A 27,798-nucleotide genomic window follows, 5' to 3' on the forward strand; every position below is an offset into this window, starting at 1 on the left:
TTAAAAATAGAAAATATGGCCTCCTTGGTACTGCAAGGGTTAAGGCTCAGCACTATGAAGCTATTGGCAGCAACTCCAGCATGAATTTGAACCCCTGGCCAGGGAGCTGACTCACATGGCACAGCAGACTTCTCCTGGCTCACCTGCTCAGCAATATATTTTAGTAGATCTCTCTGTTCTGCTCCCCACTCTGTCTCTGGTGAACCCTCTCACCATCCCCACACCTCTGGCCTACACCCTATCTCTTTTATACATGAATAAATAAAATAAATATTTAAAAAATAGAAAATATATTTTATTGCCTATATAACATATTTTGGAAAATTATTTAAACCCTTTGTTACAAAATTTCCTCAACCTTAAAATAAGTGTATTAGTTTTTCAATAATGATTTGAATTTTTATTGCTACTATGTTCAAGTACTTAGAACAGATTTTGTAATAATTATTACCTAACATTGTTATTACCATCATATAAGTAACAAATGATGAAATAATTTCTGGTAAACTAATTGATAATATATTACTCAGTCATTAAAATATTTTAATAAAATGTATCATGTAATAATCTGAAAATAAGAAACAAAAATTATGATGATATATTTTGCTATTGGTATATATAGGCAGGTAATCAGATAACTGTAATTATGTAGATAAACTTTAAAAAATAGAATGAAACACATCACTTGATAGTTTCTATTTCTGTAAATGTGAGCACACTATGGTGCCCTGTTAAACAATTTTTTTTGTATTTCATAGTTTCTTAAAGAATACATTACTTTGTGGAGACAAAAAGAAGGTATTAATAAAAGAGAAGACATTTGTGTGGCATCAGTATGCCCAAGGAAGACTAATATAATATTTAAAATAAATTGTATACATTGTATGCATTACATATATATGCAATATATAATTGTATAATTTGAGCTTGATATTTCCCACATTGTCTAAAATCTCTTTGAGATATACAATCTAGAAAACACTGTATCTAGGAGACAGCAGCCCAGTGGAGACTGCATTATAATAAAACCTTAAAACCAAAAAGCTATTGTGTCAGGCTAAATAAAAATGATCACAGTGTGAAGACCATGATGATTGTCATGCTCAACTTTCAGCATACATGCTCGCAAAATATGAGCAGTGCTAATGCTGTATCAAGTGTCCTGTGTGATTTCTACATTGTCATTTACAGAAATACTCAATATTTAACAGCACAATTATTAACCATCAACACTGGCCAGGTATGAGAGGAAAATTGCCGATTAATCTTCATTTCCTCCCCTGGATATTTGTGATGAAACAATGGCATCACAAAAATAAAACAGCTGCAGCATGTTGAGTCACAAAAGAAAGAAAAAGCCTCAAGTAATAAAGGAAAAGTAATGTTATAATCATGCACTAAAATAATGCAAAAAATAATGTGGCATAGCTGAGAAATCATGAGAGAAAGGAACTACAAGCAGTTCACTAAATCAAAAACATTGAAGGTAACAAAAATTGCCAAGCTTTGTAATCAGTTTAGGTTGCTGGTGAGCCAAGTTATGTAGTAAAAATAAAAATGTTCTGGTGAAACATTATTTTGTTTAGTTTCATATTTAAAACTGAAAGTCAAATATGTGTATATATGTAATACATTTTACATATTTGTGAGTGCATATTAAGATCATGCACAATATTCTGCTGAATTCACAAACATAAAAGGCATACCTCAATATTTGCATGATTTGAGAATAAGAACAAGTACATGCTAACACAGCAAACAGTTGTATTGGAGAGCATTTTGACATTTAGATTAAAAAAAAAAATCACATTTTAAGCCAGATCTAGCTTTCAAATGAGCCACCGGAATGACGATAATTTAAACAGAAACACATAACTGGATAAGCCGTTACATAACTATCAACTTACTACATTAAAATCAAAACACAGCATTTTCCTCCTTTAGAAAGACTGTGTAGTCTGCAACTTTGCATAACTAGGTTATTCATATAATCTATATTCTAAATACATGACAAATCATTGTGATTGTGAGGTTAGTTATTTAATAAATACCTCTTCAGTAGTAACTTTTACAGAAAAGATAATTAAAAAAAAATACTATTATTATGAAAATTGTTGATGTGACATCAGATAAATCTAGGTTAACTTGATTCCAACAAATATATGTAGTAGAACGGGAAATGAGATTATGATTTGTAAGCTTTAGTTTTCTCTGAAAATGTACCAAATAATACATAACTCATATTTGTGAAATAAAGTAAAATAATTTATGCCAATTGTCAGTTATAATGACTGGAACAAAAAAAATGACAGTCTTATAATTGCATGTTTAAACTAAATACCTGTTTCAGGGCAATAGATCTAAAAGACACAAATACATCCCTGAGGCTTCACACACTTCCAGTGGACATGTATATATTTTCTAGAGTTTGTTGAAAATTCCTCATCATATTTTTTTCTTAACCAGAAAATTTTGCATTTCATTTCATTTAACTGTTTGCATGGTCAATGAATAGATAATTATTAACATTTAGATCTACATGACTTCAATAAGTGTTGGGGTGCCGGGTATGAAGCACATACATATCAAAGACATTCCCTTAGTGATTGTTGACTTCTAGGCTTAATCTACAGAGTAATTATTTTGCTTTCTATTTTATCTTTTAACTTTAAAATTGCATGGTTGGCACAGATTGAAGATATTAAGAATTTCAATAACAATATTTGTCTAGAACATACATATTTTAAACCTTAAAGTGATCATAAGAAAAATCTTTATTACATAAAATAAGAGAAATATTTAAAATTTATGTTAGTGTTTTTTAAAAGGCACATTTCTTGTTAAATAAAGAAGCTTTCATGTCTTTTTAGCTTAATGCTTTCTTAGGTTTGTTCCTGCAATCCTGAAGCATGAATCTGGCAATACTTTTGTAAATGATTGTATGCATATCATTAGTCCCTGAACAGATGACAGAAAGATTGGCTGCCTCTAGATCAAGTTGCTACTGCCAACTCTCGCGAGCTTTGTCAGTAACAGTTGATTGTAATGTCAGTGCAGTCCAATTTACAGGCTACAGCAGCAGCTGCATACAGCATTTCCCTGAAGTTTTAGATCATTTTCCGCTCCTTGAAAACTTTATCATCTCTGTCGCAGTGAGTTCGGTAAGTTGCGCTGAATTCTTATTTTTGTGTAGAGATCCATGTTGCTGTGAACCTCATTCTGCAGGAGGACTGTGATCCCTTTATGTGTTTGCTGTATACTTTTGGTGCTCTGTGGGGGATAGTCATTGCAAATGGTATAAATGAAGCAAGACAGCAGGCACAAGCATCAAATCTTCCTATTATTCGGGGAACATAGGGAGAGTCTATTTAACTGCTGAGGAAATAAGGAATTTTTCAACATTTCATAAAGGACCATAGCACTTGTGGAATCACCGTGATGTGTGCTCTTAATGCATTCCCTAAGAGAAAATATTTTATGCTGTGTTTTATCCTTAAATTCACTGTTTAGTGAATTTCTACTGGAGAATAACAAAAGTGATCTGTGAACATTCTTTATCTTTTTTCCTCTTTTTTAATGTCATGAAATTAATAGTTCTTATTGTCAGGCTTGACAGAATACTCTTCTTAATCAATCAATACTTTGTCATCTGAAACTTTACAATATCAACTGGCAAAGGAAAAATAAAAGTTTATTTTATGCAAAAGAAACATTTATTTCCTAATTTGATTTAAAAATATTTCCCTTTGGCCGTTTTTGTGATCTTCCTTTTTTTATATGTGTGTTTAAATTATAGCAAAGTGTTTTGTATTTGCTATTACCTTTATTATTAGAGAAATCATTGCTTCTCGGCCTTTTGGCTAAGATCAAGTGTAGTATTATTATAGAAATCATAAGCAGATAGAGATTTTCTGCTGATACCTATCTTATTTTGTTGATGTTAGTTCAGTTTAATCAGGGGATTAAGCATCTTATATAAAATATACGAATGATTAAAAGTAAACTAAATTATAAATAAAATTATTTCATTGTTCATGATTTCTATCTGTATTTTGTTTTTAACTTTTTGATTATGCCTTCCAAATTTTTTGTGACTATAGTGATAGTAAACTCAATGAGTTCCTACTACTAACCTGTGTGATGCCTTCCGTAATATAAACTATCTTATAATTATTGTAAATACTACTATATTTCATATAAATAATAGTTACTTTGTCTAAGGATAATCATGAGTATTTAGACAGTCACTTTATACTAAAATTTAAAATCTTTAGAATTCTCTGTGAATGTCCATAGTCATTTGAATACCAAATACATTTTCTAATATGATTTTCATGTTCTGTTTTCACTCTGTTAAATTGGATATGATTGCTTTTAATGTCATGTTTCTTTAATTGTAGGAAAATGAGATCTACTCCATAATGCAGTTTTAAAATACAAGTCAATAATGTCTTAGCAAGTTACATCTTATTTCTAGATTTAGTTCTGCTTTAGTTTCTTGGCAACAATTACTAATACATATTTCAAGTGTACATTGTCTTCATTTTAATATTTTTATCCCCATATCTACTTATTCTTATCAAAACTGAACAGTCCCAGATGTTAGACAATTATAATTGAATAGAAGTCTAACTAAGAAAAGATCCATCTTGCAAAGATTCGAAAATACTTATGTTTAATTCTAAAATTATTCACATATTGAAAAGCTTGTGGATGTTCTTCCCAGAAGAGGACGGATACAGATCTTATGCTTCTGTTACCTAATATAGTGTCTTTTATCTGTAAACTCTTTCAGAGTCTATGGGTATCTGAAAGAGCCCTGAAAGGGAGAGCTATAGTCTATTTATAGACAGATTTTCTCCATTCTCTACTTCACTTAAAGTGTAACAAAAGAAGCTTTTTAGATTTGATAGAAAGACTTGGTTGTTTTGATTTGACCCAATATATTTTAGTGGCACTTATTCTGGATGACATTATGTAATTGGTTCTTTACATACCATTGCAAGAGGGTAAAACTTTAAAACAAACAAGAAGCTTTGTTTTCACATAGAAATAGTTTATGATAGCTTTATAAAACCAATTTTCAGAGAAAACTACTATTAATATTTGGACTCAGCATGCTTTAATTGGACCTTGGCATGCTCATTATTTTGAAAACTTAATTGATATACTTTTATGGCAAATAAGTATCTCTACAGCCATAATTTTATCACACTAATGCCATAGGGTATTATATATTTCTTTTTAAAATGGCTGAGGAATTTTTTAAAAAATATTTATTTAAGCATACAAGGTCAGAGGTGTGGGGGGTGAGAGAATTCACCAGAGACAGAGTGGGGAACAGAATAGGCAGACTAACCTAAGTATACTGCTGAGGGGAGCAGCAGTTGAGTCAGGAGAGGTCTGCTGCACCATGTGGGTTGCTTCCTGGCTGGCCAGAAATCTAGCTTGTGCTGCAGTGGCTGTGGATAGCTTCATCGGTTGCTTCTTTTTTTTTTTTTTTTTTTTTTTTTTTAAAGATTTATTTTATTTATTTATTTATACAAGCACTGGGTACAGTCAGAAGCGCGGGAGGATGAGAGAATTCACCAGAGCCAGAGCGGGGAGCAGAGCAGGCAGAAGGACCGAAGTACACTGCTGAGGGGAGCAGCGGGCGGCAGGAGAGGTCTGCGCGCCATGCGGGACCCTCCTCCAGTGGCCGGGGAGCAGGTGGGGATTGAACCAGCGCTGCAGAGGCTGCAGGCAGCTTCGCAACCCAGCGCTCAACCGCTGCGCCACCGGGGAGGCCCTTCATCGGTTGCTTCTTAACCCTTGTGCCAGCAGGGAGGCCTCTGGCTGAGGAATTTTGATACTATTTTTAAAATTAAATTTATAAAAATCAAAAAGAAGGAAAGTATTTTTGCCTGTTTTAATTTTGAAAGTGATATTTTTTAAAGTTTAGAATATTTTCCAAATATTGCCATTAGATTTTGATATCCTGGAGCATTTGTTGAACTTTGAACAGTGTAGTATTCATTTATATTCTATTTATCTTCTAGATTGTATTCCCTTTTCACTCCCATCATACAAACTAAACCTACTATTTCTCTTTTGCAAGACCAAACAAAGCCTACTTTCATATTTTAAACATATGAAAATTTAAGTTAATTGATTCAAATTTAGATAATAAATTGTACCTAGTGTGAAAATTTCCCAAGGAAAAACAATAACATTTTATGTACTATTTTAATTAATATAAAGACTTAGAGATATAGAATAATAACATTTTCTTAGTTTCCTTTATTTTATACCTCCTGTGATTATTTAATCATGTGACTACCTATATTAAAATGTTAAAAAAATTAATGGAAAAACAACAGAATAGCATAATAGACTAGATTATGAAAAGGATAATTTTACTTAAAAGTTATTGCAGCTAAATATTAAAGTATTATCCTGCACTAAAAATGAGTATAACATATTTATATTTTCATATTAAAGATTTTTTTTTTAAAGAAATGGCCTTGCAAGTCAAGTTTTTTATTTATTTTTAAAAAAAGATTTGTTTATTAACACAAGAGCTGGGGTACATATCAGAGGCACAGGAGGGTGAGAGGATTCACCAGAGACAGAGTGGGGAGGAGAACAGGCAGACTGACGAAATACACTGCTGAGGGGAGCAGCTTGATGAGACAGGAGAGTTCTGCTACCTATGTGGTTATCTTCCTGGCTGGCCAGGAATCGAACCCTTGCTGCAAAGGCTGCAGACAGCTTCACAGCACTGAGATCAACCTGCTTTGCCACTGGGGAGGCCCCTAAAGATTAAATTTAATAATAGAGAAAGCATTCCAACAAATAGCATCAAGGAGAGCTGGAAATTACATTTCCATTCTTGCAATGAACACACGCTTATAATGAGTATTCACAAGGTGATAACTGAGATATTGTTGAAGTAGCAAGACTATTATCATATGAATCATGATATATAATATTAAGATCTACTTAGTGCCAAATATAAATAAAAGCGTATAATATAATTTTTTATGTAAGTCACATTAAGGTACATGGGAAAGATATTATAACTATTTAGATGTTATAGTAGATTTTTTTAATCTATTTGATGAAAATTATTATGTCATTAATTATGTATCAATTCAAATATTTTAGTAGTAATTGTAATTATTATATAAGTATAATTATAATAAATTGCAGGACAATATTTTTAATTTTTTTAAGATTTATTTATTTATTTATATAAGCACTGGGTACAGTCAGAAGAACGGGAGGGTGAGAGAATTCACCAGAGCCAGAGTGGGGAACAGAATAGGCAGACCGACGAAATACACTTCTGAGGGGAGCAGCGGGTGAGACAGGAGAGGTCTGCGCACCATGTGGGACCCTCGCTGGCTACCAGGGATTGAACCGGCATTGCAGAGGCTGTGGACAACTTTGCAAGCCAGCGCTCAACCACTGTGCCACCAGGGGAGGCCCATAAGAAAATGTTTTTAAAAGGATCAGAAATCTAAAATTATTAGGTTGGGCGTTTGGTTTATAAAGCTAAAATAATATTTATATAAAACCGAGAAATAAAACCAGATGATCTTTACATTAGACTCAGAAGAACAGTGATTCACTACACAAAAGAGAGGAATTATACAACCAAAGATACTACAATTATCTAATTTGCAGCTTGGAGGAGATGATATTTGTGTTTTATTTCATTTTTTTATTTTTCAAAGCATGTTTTGTTTTTAAAATCTATACGGCACTTTATTCTTCTCCAAAGACCTACATCCATTTACTTAAGAGAAGAAACTTAGAAATTATCAGAAGAAAAAAAAAAAGATTCTAACAGTTGTGACTAAAATACCTGTAACTCTCAGAAATTTAAAATTACATTAATGGGCCTCCCTGGTGGTGCAATGGGTTAAGCGCAGCACTGTGAAGCTTTCAGCAGCTTCTTCAGCATGAGTTTGATCCCCAGCCAGGGAGAGACCAGCATGGCACAGCAGACCTCTCCTGACCTGCCCAGTGCTTCTCCCAAGTATTTCAGTAGATTTGTCTATTCTGTTCCCCATTCTGTCTCTGGTGAATCCTCTCACCCCCCACACCTCTGGCCTGTACCCCAGTCCTTATATGCATAAATAAATAAAACTTTAAAAAGATAAATAAATAACAGGAAAGATTTTTACATTTATGAGCTTTAGTTATGATGTGGGTGAGATCAGTGTTTGCATTTGATGTTTTGAATTAGTTCTCCACTCAGTTATTTAAAGATGTTGATTCTTTTAAATGAGATTTGCTTTATTTAATTTTTCTGTCCCTCTTTGTCATGTGAGATTTCAGAATTTAGTATTAAATTATTTTTTTATTTAAAAGAAATTCATATTGCATAATGAATCTTTAGTCTGTATGTTGTCAAATACATGTTACTTATTAAGATAGTAAATAGTTATGATTTTGTAGTTCTCAGTTTATTTTTACTTCTGGCACTATTTCCAGGCATGTCTCAGCTTTAGGACTTTCTTTTTATTTATTGAGCCCTCTATCAAAATACAAATAAATCTGGCTAAGCTAACATATTTAAACTCACTAGCTGCATATAATTTATTAACAGCTATTTAATAAATGTGCATAAAGTAATTCTCAAATATAAAATTCCTTCTATGTTAGCATCTTTCCCCACAGATCATATTATCACCCATTAATTTTCTTTGACATCATAATTCAGGGAAAGAAGTCCTTCTCTGTTTTTAACTTTCAAAGAAATTGTATTGAATATATAGACTGTCCTTTTCCTATATTTTCTCATATACCTTTATAGTGGTAACGGGTTTGTTAGTTTTCACAGATTTAGGATAAATAGCAATTACCTTAGTTTTGTTACTTAACAGTCAATATATGAACTGATTGCTTAAATTTTGTCCTGACTGTAGGCTAATATTGAATGGAGGAAGAAATCACTAGACAAAAAAAAAGATCACAAAATTGCAGAAGTCTAAGGAGTCTTACAGGTTCTTTTTTTTTTTTTCTTTTTAAGATTTCTTTATTTATGCATTCAAGAACTGGGGAACAGGCCAAAGGTATGGGCATTGAGAGGATTCACCAGAGACAGAGTGGGGAACAGAACAGGTATATTGACTGAAATACACTGCTGAGGGCAGCAGCCAGCAAGACAGGAGAGGTCTGCTGTACCATGTGGGTTGCTCCTTGACTGGAGATCGAACTCATGCTGCAGAGGCTGCGGATAGCTTCATAGTGCTGTGCTTAAGTCCTGGCACCGCCAGGAAGGCCCAGGTTCTTAATCTACTTCACAGTTATGCCAAAAACCATCCAGTCATGATTAGAAATGTACATATTTCAGAGAATACTTGAACTTCTGTTTTCTCCTCTAAGATAGAGATTGTATGTCATAAATAGACTACTAATTAATGACCCTTTCATTGCAGCTCTCTCTCTATATATATCTATATATATCACAGAATTTACATACACATATACATACCTGGGACAAAATACCTTTTTAAATACTATGTATCCCTTATAGATATTTTGTAATGAATCTTTAGTAAGGAAGTAATTTCTGCTTTCCATTCCATTTTTATCTTTTCTAAATTGAAAACTGAAATATCACTAACCTTTCCAATGTCTTATATCAACCTTTGTAATAGTAGTGGATACATTAGGTTTCATAATTTGTATGGTTAATAACAACCAGCATATTTTAGTTAATTATAAACAATAATATATAGTAATCAGATGCATGAGACTGCTAAAACTCCTACATAACATCTTTTTCAGAAATCAGCATGCCGAGCAAGTCTACAATCATATGCATCCAATTTATTTTGTGTTTTTTCCTGCTCTTGTTGTTTATTGGAAAGTCACACACTGAAGAAGATATCATCATTGTGACAAAAAATGGAAAAGTAAGAGGAAAGAGCTTGCCAGTTCTTGGTGGTACAGTGGCAGCCTTTCTTGGAATTCCCTATGCACAGCCTCCTCTTGGTAGACTTCGATTCAAAAAACCACAGCCCTTGACCAAATGGTCTGATATTTGGAATGCCACAAAATATGCAAATTCTTGCTATCAGAACATAGATCAAAGCTTTCCCGGCTTCCGTGGATCAGAGATGTGGAACCCAAATACTAACCTCAGTGAAGACTGTTTGTATTTGAATGTGTGGGTTCCAGTACCTAAACCAAAAAATGCTACAGTAATGATATGGATTTATGGTGGTGGTTTTCAAACCGGAACATCATCTTTACATGTTTATGATGGCAAGTTTCTGGCTAGGGTTGAAAGAGTTATTGTAGTTTCAATGAACTATAGGGTGGGTGCTCTAGGATTCTTAGTTATACCAGGAAATCCTGAGGCGCCAGGTAACATGGGCTTATTTGATCAACAGTTGGCACTGCAGTGGATCCAAGAAAATATAGCAGCCTTTGGTGGGAATCCTAAAAGTGTAACTCTCTTTGGAGAAAGTGCAGGAGCAGCTTCAGTTAGCCTTCATTTACTTTCTCCGGGAAGTCACCCTTTGTTTACCAGAGCCATTCTGCAAAGTGGATCCGCTAATGCCCCTTGGGCAGTAACACCTCTTTATGAAGCTAGGAACAGAACTTTGACATTAGCAAAATTTATTGGTTGCTCCATAGAAAATGAAACTGATATCATCAAATGCCTTCGAAATAAAGATCCACAGGAAATTCTTTTGAATGAAGTATTTGTTGTCCCCTATGATACTCTCTTGTCTATAAACTTTGGTCCAATCATGGATGGGGATTTTCTCACTGACATGCCAGGAACACTTCTACAGCTTGGACAGTTTAAAAAAACCCAGATCTTGGTAGGTGTTAATAAAGATGAAGGGACAATGTTTTTAGTATATGGTGCCCCCGGTTTCAGCAAAGACAACAGCAGTATCATAACTAGAAAAGAATTTCAAGAAGGTTTAAAAATAGCTTTTCCAGGAGTGAGTGAATTTGGAAAAGAATCAATCCTTTTCCACTACATGGACTGGTTAGAAGATGAGAGAGCTGAAAATTACCGTGAGGCCTTGGATGATATTGTTGGGGATTATAATATCATATGTCCTGCCTTGGAGTTTACCAAAATGTTCTCAGAATTGGGAATTAATGCCTTTGTGTACTCTTTTGAACACCGATCTTCTAAACTTCCTTGGCCAGAGTGGATGGGAGTGATGCATGGTTATGAAATAGAATTTGTCTTTGGCTTACCGCTGGAAAGAAGAGTTAATTACACAAAAGCTGAGGAAGGTTTGAGTAGATCCATAATGAGAAGCTGGGCAAATTTTGCGAAATATGGGTAAGTAATTGTAATTGTTTTTTTATTTGCTTTTGTTTTCTTTCGTTTAGTTTCCCTTGTTCTCTCTTGTAGAATTTATTAAAGTCACAAAATCTATTATTTTGTACCTTATGCCGGTTTTGTTTTTTATTCTGTAAGGAATTCCAATTCCTTACATCAAGTGTTTAAAATAATTAATCAAAAAAACTTCTATGAAAAATATTTTCTGAATTTCTTTCGAAGATATTGCAAAGTACTTTAATAATGTTAGCTAAAGCTTGTATGGAGGTAGATGTTTTCCTTGAGAACTATAATTACTGTGACCCTGCTTTCTAATGGAAAGTTTAAAATGCTCACTGTTTCAGGAAAGAGAAGCAAAATGTTTTTCATCATGTTACATGAAGGAATGCATGACTGTTCAGGAAAATCAAAGTGCAAGATGTTATGAGATCAGTCTCCTGATTACCCAAAATACATAGTTCATCATTTTTTTCCTAATGGGTTTATTCAGAGCTTTCAAGAAACCTGCATTCAACAAAAAGTACAGAAGTTCTTATGTTTAATTAATTTGTTATCCACTGAGTAGTCAAAGTTCTTACATTAGATAGATAATCAGAGACATTATTTTCCCTCATTTGTCATAAGCATTTTGGTGATGTCCTTAAATGTGTTAAGAAATTAATCTGTTCAAATGTTTTTTTTTTCCAATTTGTTTATTTTCTGTGTAAATTGATGTCTATGAAAATAAGGTTTTTTCACTGCATTTTTTACCCAAATTTGAATATTACATGTTGTAATAATTAATATCAATGAAAATAATAAAAATAGATATTTGGACACTTATTTTTAAAAGGATTGCTTACAAAACCTCATAAATTGATGCACCTGTTTAAGCTGATATACACTCTCTCTCCTTTACAATTGAAAAGCATATTAATAGAGAAATTGTTGCTTTCTGCCTTTCTACTTTTGTTTTCCACTCTCAGAAACTTTATTATCTCAACTTAGAATTCATTATACTCCATATTACTGTGTCTGTCTTTCTACAAAGTAATCATTTGGTATAATTTTTCTTAAAAATGTTAATTATTTGCTATGTATAAGGTTAACACTTTTCCATTTAGTGTAAATTAATAATTATTCCTCAAAACATGAATGCTTGGGAGGTCAGTGATTTTATGAATGCCAAAGTTATAAGTTTAACTACACTTTACAGCCTTGTGATTGCTGTGGGCCTGAAGTGCCAACAAGGCACAGAGCAGGTTCTCTCTGGATCCAGGCAGGTGGGTAAGTGTGGGGGGTGTCCTGGAGCCCTCAGGGGCTTGGTCAGGCTTTTCAAATGATCTTTCTACACCATTTGTAGTAAGAAAACCAGGTGCAGGGCAGGCAAGGGGGCCAGGAGGCCAAGAGGCTGGCAGGCCTCCTAACCTCCAGCGAATCTTTACTCTTTCTGGGCTTTCTGATGTTCCTCGTGGTCTCTTTGGGGGTCTCTACTGCACTCTACTGCACTGTCCTCTGTTTTGCCACCCTTATGCGCTCAGTTACCATGCCCACACCAAACTCCAGATGCCGCCACCAGGCATGCATGTAAGACCACTGCTGTTAATCATAGACTCTAATGGCGGGAGGGCGGAAAAAACCTGATAACTTCCATTTACCCTACAGTGCCCTCTTTAGACCCTCTAACTCTTCTTTATAATGACACAGAAGTTACTAATTTTTAACTTCCAGAGTAGCTATATGTTCAACTCAGCGTTTAATTCCTATTTACTTGACTCTGACATTTTACTTTTTTTAAAGATTTATTTTTTTATTTATGTATGCATAGAAGAACTGGGGTATAGTCCAAAGTTATGGGAGCTGTTTGAGAGGATTCCCCAGAAACAGAGTGGGGGGCAAAACAGGTGAATCTATGGTGATACACTGTAGCGGGCTAGACAGGAGAGATCTGCTGTGCCATGTGGATTAGCTCCCTGGCTGGGAATCGAACTCAGGCTGCAGTGACTGGAAATAGTTTGATAGCACTGTGACTTTAATCCCTGCACCACCAGGGAGGCCCCAAGACTTTTTGACTCATGCAGTTGTTGTTGACTGACTTGTCTGTATGAATGTTCAGTAATAGCTGGACCTCCTAAAGTCACCTAGCTCCTTGAAAGAGAAACTGCAGTTTTATTGACTACTCATTAAAGTACTGACATAGGTATATATCATACTTAAACATTTAAGTAATTGCATAAGAAATAATAAAATCTAGTTTAAGTAAAAATTGTATTTTTCCAATTTATGTGAGATAAAATATTATTTGTAGCTATAGAATGTCTTATACTATTGTAACAGCAGCCTAACTTTCTGCCTTAGCACTATTATCTTATTTCTAAAGGTGCATCAGCTTTATTTTTTTTTATTTTAAAGATTTATAGATTTATGCATACAAGAACTGGAGTATAGGCCACAGGCATGGGCGGGGGGTGGGGGGGTGGGGGGGTGAGAGGATTCACCAGAGACAGAGTGAGGAACAGAACAGGCAGATCTACTGAAATACACTGCTGAGGGGAGCAGTGGGTAAGTCAAGAGAGATCTGCTGCACCACGTGGGTAACTCTCCCTGGCCAGGCATTGAACTTGTGCTGCAGAGGCTGTGGATTGTTTCATAGGTTTTTTTCTTAAGCCCTTGCTCCACCAAGGAGGCCCCTGCATCAGATTTATTTATCTCTTTCTGTTTGCTCCCAAACTGTTTTATCCAAATTAAATCACTTGAATGCACTTTAATTATTTTCTTACAACTCCAGATATTGTAAATAAATATAGGAAAATTCTTGATGCCTGGCCTTTTTAAAGGACTTCATATTTTCACATTGAAATTCTTCACGGAATTTATATTTTCTCACATCATAATGGAGATACATAAAGATGTATTTTATTTCTTTCTTGCCTCTTCAGTACATGTAAAGTGAGACTGTATTCATATTATTGTCCCTCACTCCATATGATATGTTTTATTTTTTCTCTGGTTGATATAAAAACTTACTCTATTTTTGTTTTCAATAGTTTTCCATTTTGGATCTGATGTTCATTGTTATTCTTCCTGTTGATTTTTAATTATTTCAATGTCACATTTATTAAATAAATTGTGGGTCAGTATTTCATGTTCTTTCTGCCACTTTCTCTCATCTCCTCCTTGAACTCTAATTATACATATAGTATGTTGCTCAGTATTGCTTGGAGGTCAAATTTTGGTTCCCTTCAGTTGTGTTTGTGTTTTTCAAATTAAATATGTTGTGTTGATTGATCTACAAGCTTAGTGACTCCTCTACCTCCTCCAATTTGTGGTTGAACATATCCATTATTTTTTTTTTATTTCTCTAATTTTGGTTTTTCAGTTCTAAATGTTCTTTTTCTTTTTCTTTTTTTTTTTTGTAGTTTCATTTCTTTGCCAAGAATTTCACCTTGTTTCCTGTTTAAGACAGGAACATCTTTAAGATTTTGATTATCTTTAAGCTCTTGAACATCTTTAAGATTTTGATTATTCAATATCTGGTTCATAGGCTTATAATCAGATCCTTGAGGCCTCTGGAATCTTAGGGCAAGGCGACTATATTGGGACCAAGGCAGATGTACTCAAGCACCACCAGTGGCCTTTGAAATAATTTCCTTTTCTCCAATCTTCTATTTGTTAAATAAACTCTATATTTGTTTGACACTGAGCCTGAATGATTTTGCAGTTGTGTGTATGGGTAAGAGCCCACTGACAGTAAGCAGCTCACCCCCGTCCCCACCACCAAGGACACTTTCTCTTGGCACTGTTTTCAGGATTTTTTTTTTTTTTTGGTCATTATGGCACTTATTATTGTGCATTGTTTCAGTGTGGATCAGGATCAGCTTTAGTTTCTATTTTTCTATTTATTTGCATATCTAGTAATTTTCAAAGTCGTGCTAGATTTTGTGAATATGTGGTGGAAATTTTATATTACTTTATATTCTTTTTAAAAAAGATTTATTTATTTATACATATAAGAACCGGGGTACAGGCCAGATGTGAGGGAGGGTGAGAGATTAACCAGAGACAGAGCAGGGAATAGAACAGGACGACTGACCGAAATACACTGCTGAGGGGAGCAACGGGCAAGACAGGAGAGGTCTGCTGCACCATGTGGGTAACTCCCCAGCTGGCTGGGATTGAACCCGTACTGCTGACAGCTTCAAGTGCTGCGCTCAACCACCTGCACCACCAGGGAGGTCCTACTTTATACTCTTCTGAAAAATGTTTATTTCCACTGAGATTATCTTTTTCTACCAGACAATTTGATTAAGGGATTTTTGTAGGCTTGAATTTGCCTCAAATTTGTATATAGGCTTGGTTTTATATTTTGCTAAAACCATGGGTCCATGGATGGTCCAAGATATAAATCCTTTAATTCAGCAAGACTGAAACTCAAATTTCATTTCTTTATTTGAATCTGTTAGGATGAGAGTGTTGTAGTTCCTATTATATCCCTTATTCCTAAGCTATGACCTTTGACTCATTTGGACACTAAGTGTGAATGAGGTGTTAATGAGATACATACACAAAGTTTTGGCAGCATATAAAAATTATCCATTCTCCAACTTTAATTTTTCTCCACATTCTCTGCTATAATTTTTGGGGTTCTTTTTAACATGTGCTAGCCTAATGGTAGTGAAAGATAACTCACTGTGGTTTTAACCTGTATCTCTATTAATAGGAGGGCTAATGAACACTTATTCATTGGTCTTTTGCCTTTTTTAGATATCTTCTGTGGTGAATTGTCTGTTCATATCTGCTACCCATTTATTAATTGGGCTATTTGTGTTTCATTGTTGAATTCCATGAGTTTTTATATATCTTGAATATAAATCCCTATGTAAATTATATATTACATGAATATTTTCTTGCATCCAACAGGGAGATTTTTAAATCATACTGTATTTTCTTTCAGTGTAAGAATCTTATTTAAGCCCATGTAATCCTGATTGTTAATTTTTATTTGAAATTCCCTTGTCATGTGTATCTAATGACCAAAAATATAGGTATCAATGATAATGAACAAATGCCCAGTATTTTTTTCTATATTTTTCTGAGTCTTATCTAAACCTTTAATTCATTTGGAGTTTATTCCTATGTGTGTTGTTAGAAGCTATCCAACTTTATTATTTTATGTGTGTTTTTTCAATTTTTCCAGGACCATTTATTAAAGAGCCTTTGCTTTCCTTATTGTGTGGTCATAGTTGCTTTAGCATTGAGTTGGTGCCAGTATTTACATGGATTTGTTTCTGGGCTTTTGCTTCTATTCCAGTGATCTATATATCTATTTTTGTGTCACACTATATTATTTTTAGTATCATTGATTTATAATAAAGTTTGAAGTCAGTTAATCTGATAACCCTCTCTCTTTCTCTAGATTGAGATGACATTTGTTTATAATACTCTGTGATTCAGAAGCAAAGGGAGATGCCTCCTCAGATCTCAAGAATCACACCCACTACCAAAGTTCCCATAATTCTCCACAAGTCCATTTTGACCACTCTCAACTTTGCTCACCACCCTTCTGCACCCTCTTTGGTATTCTGTAGTAAGAGTTCTGCTATTTGTTATTGGCTTGATTTTGTTCAATGCTTTGCTTAGTTTTTTTTTTATTAATATTAAACCACTTGGTATTTGTTTTGTTTTTCTCCTTCTGACTTATACTCTCCAGCCCTCTCTATGAAAGGCAAGTGTTCATCTCCCTTTTTTTTTTTCTTCCTGAGCTGAGCAGTATTTCTTTTTGTGTATGTATGTGTGTGTGTGTGTGTGTGTGTATATATATATATATATATATATATATATATATATATATATATTTCATGAGCCCAATGACCATCTATTTGCAGTCTTTGGAGAAGTGCTGTTTAGGTTTTCTTCCCATTTTCAATATTTCTGATTGATTGTTGAGTTATATGAGTTGTATATATATCTTGGATATCAACACTTTGTTACATGCATGATATGCAAATATTTTCTCCCATTCAGTAGGGTCTTTGGGTCTTTCTATTTTAAAGAAAACATTTTTCATCACATTGAAGTTTTTTTTTTTTTATTTGTAGTTTCATTTGATTGTATATATTTTTTCTTGTTTGCTTGTTTTCTTTTGCTGTTAGAGGCAAATACTCAAAGACATCATTGCAACAATGTCATGAACTCTTTAGCCAATGTTTTCTTTAAGGTATTTTGTTTTCCAGTCTTATATACATGTCTTTACCTATTATGAGTTAATTTTAGTCTATGTTGTGAAATGTTGATCTAGTTTCAGTCATTTGCACTTGACCCATTTTCCCAGACACCATTAGTTGAACATATTTTCCTTTCTCCATGTAAACTCTTAAGTCCCTGTAGTAGATAAACTCTCCATGTTATATGAAGATTTATCTTTGTGCTTTCAATTTTTTTTTAAGATTTATTTATTTATTTATACAAGCACTGGGTACTGTCAGAAGCGGGGGAGGGTGAGAGAATTCACCAGAGGCAGAGCAGGGAGCAGAGCAGGCAGAAGGACCGAAGTACACTGCTGAGGGGAGCAGTGGGTGGCAGGAGAGGTCTGTGCGCCATGTGGGACCCTCCTCCAGTGGCCGGGGAGCAGCCGGGGATCGAACCGGCACTGTAGAGGCTGCGGGCAGCTTCGCAACCCAGCGCCCAACCACTGCACCACTGGGGAGGCCCTCTGTGCTTTCAATTCTATTCCATTGGACTGCATCTGTTTTTAGTCTAGTATCATACTATTTTGATAACTGTAGCTTTGCAGTATAGTTTGAAGTATATGAGTTTAATGTTGCTTTCTTTTTTTCCCCCCAGAATTGCTTTGTGTATTCACGTTCTTCTGCTGTTGCATATGAATTTCAATACTTTTGTTCCATTTATTTTAAAAATACCAATGGAACCCATATAGCAATTGCATTGAATCTATATATTGTTTTGGATATGATGACCATTTTGAAAATGCTACTTCTTCTAATTTATGAGCAAGGAATATCCTTTTCAATTTTTGTAGCTTCCATTTATTTTAATAATATCTTATAATTTTCCTTATACAGGATCTTCACTCCCTTTGTTAAGTTTACTCCTAGGTATTATTGCTTTCCTTTTTTTTTTTTTTTCGCAATTGTGAATCAGATTGTTTTCTTGATTTCTTTTTCATTAAACTTGTTTGCATATAGAAACAATATATTGTGATATATTGATTTTGTTTACTGTATTGATTTATTATATCAGTTAGATTTTTACCGAAGTCTTTAGGGTTTTCTGTGTATATTATCATGTCATCTGAAAATAGTGATAGGTTTACTTCTTTCCCGATTTGGATTCCTTTTGTATTTTTCTCTTGCCTAATTGAATTGTAGTGGTGACAGTAGACATCCCTGCACCAGATCTTAGAGGAAAATTTTTCAATTTTTCATCATTTACTATGATGTTAGCTGTGAATTTGCCATATATGCCCTATACTATGCTGATGCATGTTCCATCTCTCCCCAGTTTTTTTTTGATGGTTTCAACATAAATGTATGTTGAATTTTATCAAATGCTTTCTCTGCATCTATTTATACAATCATATATTTTTTATATATTTTTTTCTTGATGTTATGAACTACATTGATTGATTGATTTTCATACTTGTCTTCCTGGGTGGGTGACGAGTACACTGATTTACGTGTGTGATCTTTTTGATATATTGTTGAATTAAATTTGTTAATATTTTGCTGAGCATTTTTGCACCTATATTCATCAGGGGTGTTGATCGGTACCCTTTTTTTTTTTTTGCAATGTATTTGTCTGGTTTTGCTATGCTATGTTGGCCTCAACAATGAGTGTGGAAATATTCAAGTGATTTCAGTTTCATGGTAGAATTTGAGAAGGATAGGTACAAGTTCATCTTTGAAGGTTTAGTAGAAATCACTAGTGATGCTGCTTCGACTATTAATCTAGATTATTCAATTTTATGCATATAGATTTTTATAATATGCTCTTAATGAAACTATGTTTCTGAAAGGTCTTTTGTAACTTCTCTTACACTTCTGAATGTTGAATTATTAGAGATTTTTTTTTTTTTTGAATTAGAGATCTCTAGGTGGAAATTTTCTAATTTTTAATGTTTTCAAAGAACCAGTTTTTGGCATCATTATTCTTTTGGATTGTCTTTTTTATTTCTATTTCATTTGTTCCTGTTTTAATTTTTATTTCATTAATTTAGTGGTTTTGGGTCCCTTTTATTTTTCAATTCCTTTAGAAAAGAGGTAAGATTATTTATTTGAACTCTTTCTTGGACTTTATGTGGGCCAGTAGTGCTATGTTTTTCCCTCTTACTACTGTTTTTTTCTGTGTCTCACAAGTTTTTATAGATAGTGTCCTCATTTTCATTCTTCTCCAAATATTTCTTAATTTAATCGCTTCTCGGCCTTTTGGCTAAGATCAAGTGCAGATATTTCTTAATTTATCATTAAATTACTTATCAATCCAATAAATATTCAATATTGTGCTGTTCACTTTCCACACATTAGAGGTGTTCCCTGCTTTATTTTTGTGTTTTATAAAGCAGGTGTTCCCTGCTTTGTTTTTGTGCTTGATCCACTATGATAAAGGAAATCTTGATGTGATTTCAATCTTTATAAAAGTATTGTCATTAGTTTATGATCCAATATTAGTCTATCTTAGATTTTTTTGCAGTTCAGAAGTGTATATTCATTTTTTTATGTGTATAGTTTCCTATGACTATCTATCAAACTCATGTTGTCCAATTCTTATTTAATGCTATTATTTCATTTCTGATATTCTCTGGTTGATCTGTCCATTGTTGAAAATGAGTATTCAAGTCCCCTGCTACATTTTTGGTACTGCCAATGACTAGTTTCAGATTTTACAATTCTATAATAGTTTCTCTATATAATTTGATGTCCCTTTGCTATATATGTTGTGAACTGCAGCCTTTTTATTTGTTGTTGTTCATTTGTTTTTTGAAGGAGGAGGAGATGTCCCCCATTGACTTGTAAGATTGTTGTTTAGTCTTTTACTTTAAGCTTAATTTTGTGTTTGGAATTCAGATGTTCTTTTCTTCTGTTCTCAGGGTTGATTTTATAATTGAATGTATTTTTCCAATATTTTCTGTTTAATTTTTTGAAAACATTTCTTTTTTATTTTAATGTTGATTTTATTAAGTTTGTATACCATGTTTGACAGGATAGTCACTTTGTTTATTGATTCTCCCCATCCATGAGTATGGGCTATCCTTTCATTTCCTTATTTATGTCATTGTCTAAATCCTTTAGTATCATCTTGTAATTCTTGGTATGCAGGTCTTTTTACCTCATTTGTTAGATGGTTTTGAGGTATTTAATTTTTTTTAAGCAATTATAAATATTTTCTTAATTTATTTTATTTCTTGTTCATTGTATATAAAAAGCAGTATGCTTTTGAATGTTTTTGTAATCTGCTACTTTTCTGTTTTCATTTATTGCTTCTACTCATGTTTTGATAGGTATTTTATGATCTTCTGTATATAATATTGTCTCATCTGTAATAAATTATAGGTTCACTTATTTTCCAACTTGGAATAACTATATTTTCTGTTTTGATCGATGTGTATGCATCTGCTTTGGGGTAAAATGTGATTTGGTTGTCTGTTCGGCCTATTCAATCTAGCTCCTTATTTAAAGTTATTATTTTCTTATGTGTGCTTTGTCATGTTGATCTTCCCATTATAGTAAGTGGGGTATTATAGTCTCCAGAATTATTAATATGGGGTTATCTGTCTCTCTGTTAAGTTCTATTATAGTATGTTTTAGGTTTTTAAAGGTTTCATCATTCCGTGCACACACACACGTGAGTGTTGCTACTTCTTGTTGTATTATAACTTTAATCATTTTGTAGTATACTTCTGTATCTCTGTCTTTATTAACTGGAAGTCTACTTTATTAGATATATATATATATATATATATATATATATATATATATAGCTGATCCTGATTTTTTGGTTTCCATTTGCTGTCTCCCAGTCTTTATCTCTAAGTCTATAATTTTTGTTTTGTTTTTGTTGTTGTTGACAAGGTGTATTTCTGTAAATAATAGAAACATTTACTTATTTTGAAAGACAGTCAGCTACTTTACATCTTTTGCATGGTGAAGTCAGGACCTTTACATTTCGGGTGGTTATTTAGACAGAAGTTGTTCCTTGTAATTTCCTTGTCTTTAATTTTTTTTTTTTTGCCTTTATCTATTTTTTTTTTTTTTTTTTTAGGGTTTACTGTCTGTTGTGTTTAAGTTTGATTTCTGTTGTCTTTGTTACTTTTGTTAATTTTTATTTGGGAATTTATTGAATGTATTATATGAAAAGTTAGTTGTGTGACACTTTAGACAGCCAAACCTCTCATTCTTTCTTTTTTTTAAAAAAAGATTTATTTATTTATTTATACAAGAACCAGAGTAAAGGCCAGATTCACGGGAGGGTGAGAGGATTCACCAGAGACAGAGAGGGGAACAGAACAGGTGGACTGACGAAATCCACTGCTGAGGGAAGTAGCAGTTGCAACAGGAAAGGTCTGCCATGACATGTGGGACCCTCGCTGGCCGGCCAGGATCGAACCAGCACTGCAGAGGCTTCGGACAGCTTTACAGTGATGCTCTCAACTGCCTGTGCCACCAGGGGAAGCCTTCTCGTTGTTTCTTAAGGAACATTTTGGTATTTTCTTCCTTTTACACGTTAAGTGATTTATATCTCTATAACCTTGATTCATTTGCTGTTGCTTTCTAATTATCTCTTTATAATTTCTCTTGCAGCTTGTTGTTAAATTCTTTATATATTTCTTTCACATACCTTGTTCTTCCTTCTGTCATGAATGTTAGTTTTGCTGTCTAAAGATTTTTGGTTTAGCAATCTTTTTCTTTAAGTTAATATTTTCTTCCAATCCCTCTGTTCTTGCAATATTTCTCCTGAAAAGTTCACTGACTGATTAGTGTTCCCTTAGATATTTATTTTTATTGATTTTTTAAAATATTCTATCTTTATGGCTTTCTAGCACCTTTATTAAAATGTGTCTTGGTGTGTTGTCTGTCCTCATTGAGCCTTATTTGAAACTCCTCATTGGGCCTCTGGGCCCAATGAGTTCATTTCCCAGATTGTGACAACTTTTAGTAATGATTTATTTAAATAAATTTGTTGTGCCTTTCCCTTCCTCTTTTCCTTCTGAGACCCCAATGATGTAGATGTTATTTCTCTTTAAGTAATCCTAAATGTCTTTCAGACTATTTCATTTTCTATTTTTTCCCTCTAAAACAATAGTTCTATTTTTGTATTCTCTAACTTTACAGTTTCTATTTCATTCATTATTTCCACTGAAATTGAGGACTTCAGTTGTATTTTTAAGATCAGCTATAGTTCCTTAGTTCCATTAATTCTAATTTAAGCTGCTTCATATTCTCTTTATATTCTACATTTTTCTATCTATTTTTAAAACAATCATTTAATTTATTTATGCATACAAGAACTGGGGTCTAGGCCGAGGTTTAGGAGGTGGGAAGATTCACCAGAGACAGAGTAAGGAACAGAACAGGCGGATCTACTGAAATACACTACTGAGGGAATCAATACAGGAGAGGTCAGCTGTACCATTTGGATCAGCTCCCTGGCTGGGGATCAAACGCATGCTACAGTGGCTGGAGATAGCTTGTTAGTGCTGAAACTTTAAACCCTGCGCCACCAAGGAGGCCCTTTATCTATTTTAATTTCCATATGTGTTGCAAGCACCACTATCCTAAGCTCCCCTTCTTGTCATGCTCTATCGCTCTGTTTTGTCAGGATGCCACTCAGGTTGTTTTTGGTCTCACATTTGTGATGGGCTCATATTTTTCCTCATTTACAAATATTTTTATGAATTATAGTAGGGATAGATTTTTCATATGGTTGTCTTTGCACTTTGTGAAGTAATGTGAAGATTTGTACTATTGAGGGACACTTGGTGTTAAGGAAGAATTAGGCAGTAGGGCATGAATGGTCACTTCTGGATTCAGGCATTCACACACACTACTGTGTTGTGTGGTGGGGATCCTCAATGATCCTTTCCTCTACATAAGTTGTTTGGTCTTAAATTCTCTTATAGTGTTATGTCCTTTTTTCCACTCAAGGCTAGTTTTTAAGCAAAAGATGCAGCACTAGAAACATATTGTAGTTAATTTGGTGTCACTGGCTGGAGTTGTTCTCTTTTCTTTTCCAGCATAGAACTTTATCATTTAGTGTTTGTTCTTATTAGTAGTAGCATGTGTTGGGATTCTAGTTTTGTTTTGTTTTGTTTTTTTCAATCGTTTGTTTTGGTTTTCATTCTGGGATGGAGAGTGGTAAGTGGTTTGATTTTTTTCAGTCCAGAATTCAAATTGTAGCCTCTTCTACAAGGAGACCGAAGTGCTCTGACCTACTGCTCCCTGCCAATTCAGTATCCAGTTATTCTATATTTAGAGCCTTGGATTCAAGTCAATAATCATTAGTCTGCATCCCCAACCATGCAACTCTTCCAAAGTGCACCCTCCATCCTGGCTGCCACCTCATGCACCCCCCTTACCCAGTGCAGTACTATGTCTAAGGAGTCCCTGATGTTAACTTGTACCCAAGTTAATGGCTATAGGAGGTTCTGCATAATAACTGCTCCTCTCTCTTTTTTTTTAATAAATTTATTTTTTAAAGATTTATTTATTGGGCTTCCCTGGTAGCGCAGCTATTGAGCGCTGGGCTGCGAAGCTGCCTCAGCCTCTGCAGCGCCGGTTCTATCCCTGGCCAGGGAGGGTCCCACATGGCACCCAGACCTTTCCTGTCATGCCTGCTGCTCCCTTCAGCAGTGTACTTTGTCAGTCTGCCTGTTCTGCTCCCCGCTCTGGCTCTGGTGAGTTTTCTCACCTTCCCGCGCTTCTGACTGTACCCAGTACTTGTATAAATAAATAAATAAAATAATAAATTAATTAATTAAGTAATCTTAAAAAAGATTATTTATTTATACAAACAAGAGCTGGGATACAGGTCAGAGATGTAGGGGGTGAGAGGATTCACCAGAGACAGAGTGGGGAACAGAACAGGCAGACTGACTGAAATGCACTGCTGAGGGGAGCAGCGGGTGAGACAGGAGAGGTCTGCCTCACCATGTGGCCTTTTTTCTGGCTGGCAGGGATCAAGCCTGCACCACAAAGGCTGTGGATTGCTTCATAGTGCGGTGCTTAACCCCTTGTGCCACCAGGGAGGCCATCTTCTCTCTTTTGAGCTAGATTTCCACATTTTCACTTTTTTGTTGAATGTTTTCCCTTTAAACAAAGCACACTTAAAGTATTTTTCTACCTTTTTGTACAGGAACATTCTCTTAGTTTGTGTTATGGCCATCTTTTTTACTAGGGGGTGGGCAGTTATGTTATTTTACTGTTATTTAGTTTTGCATATGTGCAGTTTGTAAACCTAGTGTCTTCACTCTGTAGTCGTCTTCCCAGACTCACCACATTAGATGAATTTTCGGTGTTTTTCCCTTTTCCTGAAACAATTTTTATTACCATGAGGCAATAAAATTCTAAGGAGAAGTCAAAGAAGTGTTAATTGAATAACCAGTACTATTTCTGAAGTTCAAATTTCTAAATAATAATTTAGTATGTGACTCATCACTTCTTATATATAGTTAGTGTTAATCCCTTTGTTAATAAATTAATTTTCAAATTACTCTTTATTATTTGCATTATAGTTCACCATTCAACAAAATAAATATTCTTGCAGTTTATTACATTACACTGCTTAATAAAATATGTCTTAAGTATATCAGAAGCATAGTAGTTAGTTTTAATGTGGAAGGTATCAAACATGAAAAGTTATGAAATACTTGAAATGATAACATTGTCTAATATTTTTCAGTTGTGAAAAGTGTGGTCCATAGAAGAAAAGTGAATTTGAGCTAATAGGTGACTGAACACTATTAACTTTAATTTCCTTGATACATCTATTCACCAGGCTGCCTTCATCATGAATTATTGAAAGCAATCATTAAATATACTTAAGAAGTAATTGTGGTTGAAAACTTATAATTTAAACATGCAGGCATACTGTTACCCACCTTGTTAATGTTTGAGAGTTAAGGGGCAGAGAACAGACCAAAATTAGATATACAGTAGAGACAAGTTTGTATTTGTGAAAGACTATCATCTAGCTATCCAGTACAATTATTATCAGACATATAATTAGACTTTCTGACATATAATAGTTCATGTGGTTTTCAAAGTGAAGAAAAAGATCTTTCTCCTCTACTTTTATAATCATTTGTGGTGCATTATCATAATTATCCTAATTGGAACATTTTGAGACTTTGCAAAAGGGTCAATATTCAAGTCTCCTTCAATTTACCTTATTGCTATGATAGCATCTGTGTTCTACCACTTTAAATTATTTTTCTCCTTAGGAATTTGGTGAGGAATTATTCAGCAAGGGATAAAAGTAAAAAATGTTAACTGCAGTGTTCTTGTGAAGAAATTTATTTATGTTTAACTGATTGAAAATATATATAGGTGACTAAAAACATATATACACTACTTTAACTTATTTGAAAAGGAATCATTTTGTTATGGGAAAATTTAAAACATACGTAAGATCACATACAAACCCATTTCAGAGTGCAGCAGTATTTTACCATCAATGACAATGGAATGAGTAGAGAAACCTGATCCCCCCTAAGGATCACATCTATGAAGGTAGCTTTAAAAATAAAATATGTTTAACAAATGTTTCTAAATACTCTATTACAAAGGAATAAGAGAAAACTCAGGCATTTGTAGTATAACAGTGCTAATTAAAATATGAAAAATCCTCTTTATAAGAATAATTTACTTGGAAATAAAAATGTGATTTGTTCATTATGTTTTCCAAAATGTTTATGTACTTGAAAATAAAAATAGAACAATACTCAGTTCATTTGTAAATCTTGAAAAGAGCCTAAAATTAGAATTAATCCATCATTTTTTAAATTCAGCAATGCTTTCAGAAAAGTACATATAAAGGTAATACTTCAAAAGTATTGTTAGATACAAAATAATAGCTTCAAATTTTACAAAGTTAAAAAAATGTATTAGTGGGCCTTCCTGGTGGTGCAAGGAGTGGAGCACAGCACTGTGAAGCTGTCAGCAATCTCTGCAGCACGGTTTGATCCCAGCCAACCAGGGAGATACCCACATGGCAAGGCAGACCTCTCCTGTCTTGCCCTCTGCTCCCCTCACCAGTGCATTTCAGTGTCAATCTGCCTGTTCTGTTCCCCTCTCTTTCTCTAGTGAATTCTCCCACCCTCCTGCACATGTGACCTGTACCCTGGTTCTTGTAAACATAAATAAGTGAATCTTTAAAAAAATGTAGTAGTTACAATGTTACTTTAAATATGTTACTGTGTAAAATACTGGGCCTTCTGCCTGTACCAAAACAAGATATTATTAATACTACACAGTATTTGGTTAGACTGATGAGTTCTAAGAAAATATTTTTGCTCCACTTTTTCTTCAGTCGATTATACACAAAATTGCTGTGTATGCATAATTCTACCCTCTTTATTGTCTATAAGTCAATTTTTGGCTTGGATATGTTCTGATTAGCATGCTAGGTCCTATCAATCTGACAGGGTGTTCTGTAGGTTTATTGTGCTATACTAACTTGTCTATACACATCTGTTTATGAAAATAAGTGATACTTTATCTTATTTAAATTAAATTGAATTATTCTCTAAGAATTTATATCAATATTTCTATGATCAAAGTAAAATATTTGCAAAATATATTTTATTTAATGAACCATTACAGAGCAAAATGATTAACCAATGGTATTGTAGGTTTAAATCTGTTATTTTGATTAAAAATCATAATGCCAATTATGTAGTTTTTTGGTTTGATATTTCTGTAAGCATGAAAATTTCTACATTTACTTTTTATCAAAAATGGTAGAAACCTACCATTTTTATACTCACATTTTTTAAATTATTGTAAATTTGGGTAATGTATTATGATAGTTTGCTGATTCTTTTTTCCATTTACTCTTTCAAAAATATATTCACAAACCATATGCACCAAGCATTACCTCAATAATGGCAATATAGCAGTAATCAAAATATACACAGGGAAATCGAGGGGAAAAATTTGTGTGTGTGTGTGTGTCTGTGTGTTATAATATAATATAAAACATCTTATAATCTAATGGAAGGAAAATTCAATAGAGAAATAAATTTAGCTTAGTGATCAAAACAAATTCATAGTGATCAAACTCTGAAAAAAATATTAAGTACAGTTAGGTGCATAAAGTATTATATGAGTAGAATGTGATATCATTCGTATGGCAGTCATGAGAAACCTTTGACAAAGAGAGCAATTGATATCATAAATCATGTCACTAGATGCAGGCAGAGTTTTCTAAGAAGAGAAAATGGTCAGGACATGCCTTAAAACTAAAGTATTTAGATGTTACAGGAAGCACAAGACAGATGG

At 33.8% G+C, this 27,798-nt stretch overlaps 1 protein-coding gene and 1 pseudogene across 3 annotated transcripts in view; both read left to right on the forward strand.

Moving 5' to 3' along the window:
• Positions 1-3,008: 3,008 nt before the first annotated feature.
• BCHE (butyrylcholinesterase) overlaps positions 3,009-27,798 on the forward strand; it is a 91,274-nt gene continuing 66,484 nt past the window's right edge. For 2 of the 3 annotated variants that reach the window (XM_037525769.2, XM_054700727.1), the window contains exons 1-2: positions 3,009-3,161; positions 9,781-11,305. In XM_037525769.2, the coding sequence (XP_037381666.1) occupies positions 9,789-11,305 (1,517 nt within the window). In that variant the 5' untranslated portion in view covers positions 3,009-3,161; positions 9,781-9,788. Of the gene's footprint in view, positions 3,162-9,780; positions 11,306-11,649; positions 11,972-27,798 lie in introns of those variants that run through there. The other variant, XM_037525770.2, reaches the window with a different exon arrangement.
• On the forward strand, positions 3,841-3,926 carry LOC119258391 (U2 spliceosomal RNA; annotated as a pseudogene).

Source organism: Talpa occidentalis, unplaced genomic scaffold, assembly GCF_014898055.3.
Source record: "Talpa occidentalis isolate TD23 unplaced genomic scaffold, MPIMG_talOcc4v2.1 talOcc4.4, whole genome shotgun sequence".
Taxonomy (NCBI): domain Eukaryota; kingdom Metazoa; phylum Chordata; class Mammalia; order Eulipotyphla; family Talpidae; genus Talpa; species Talpa occidentalis.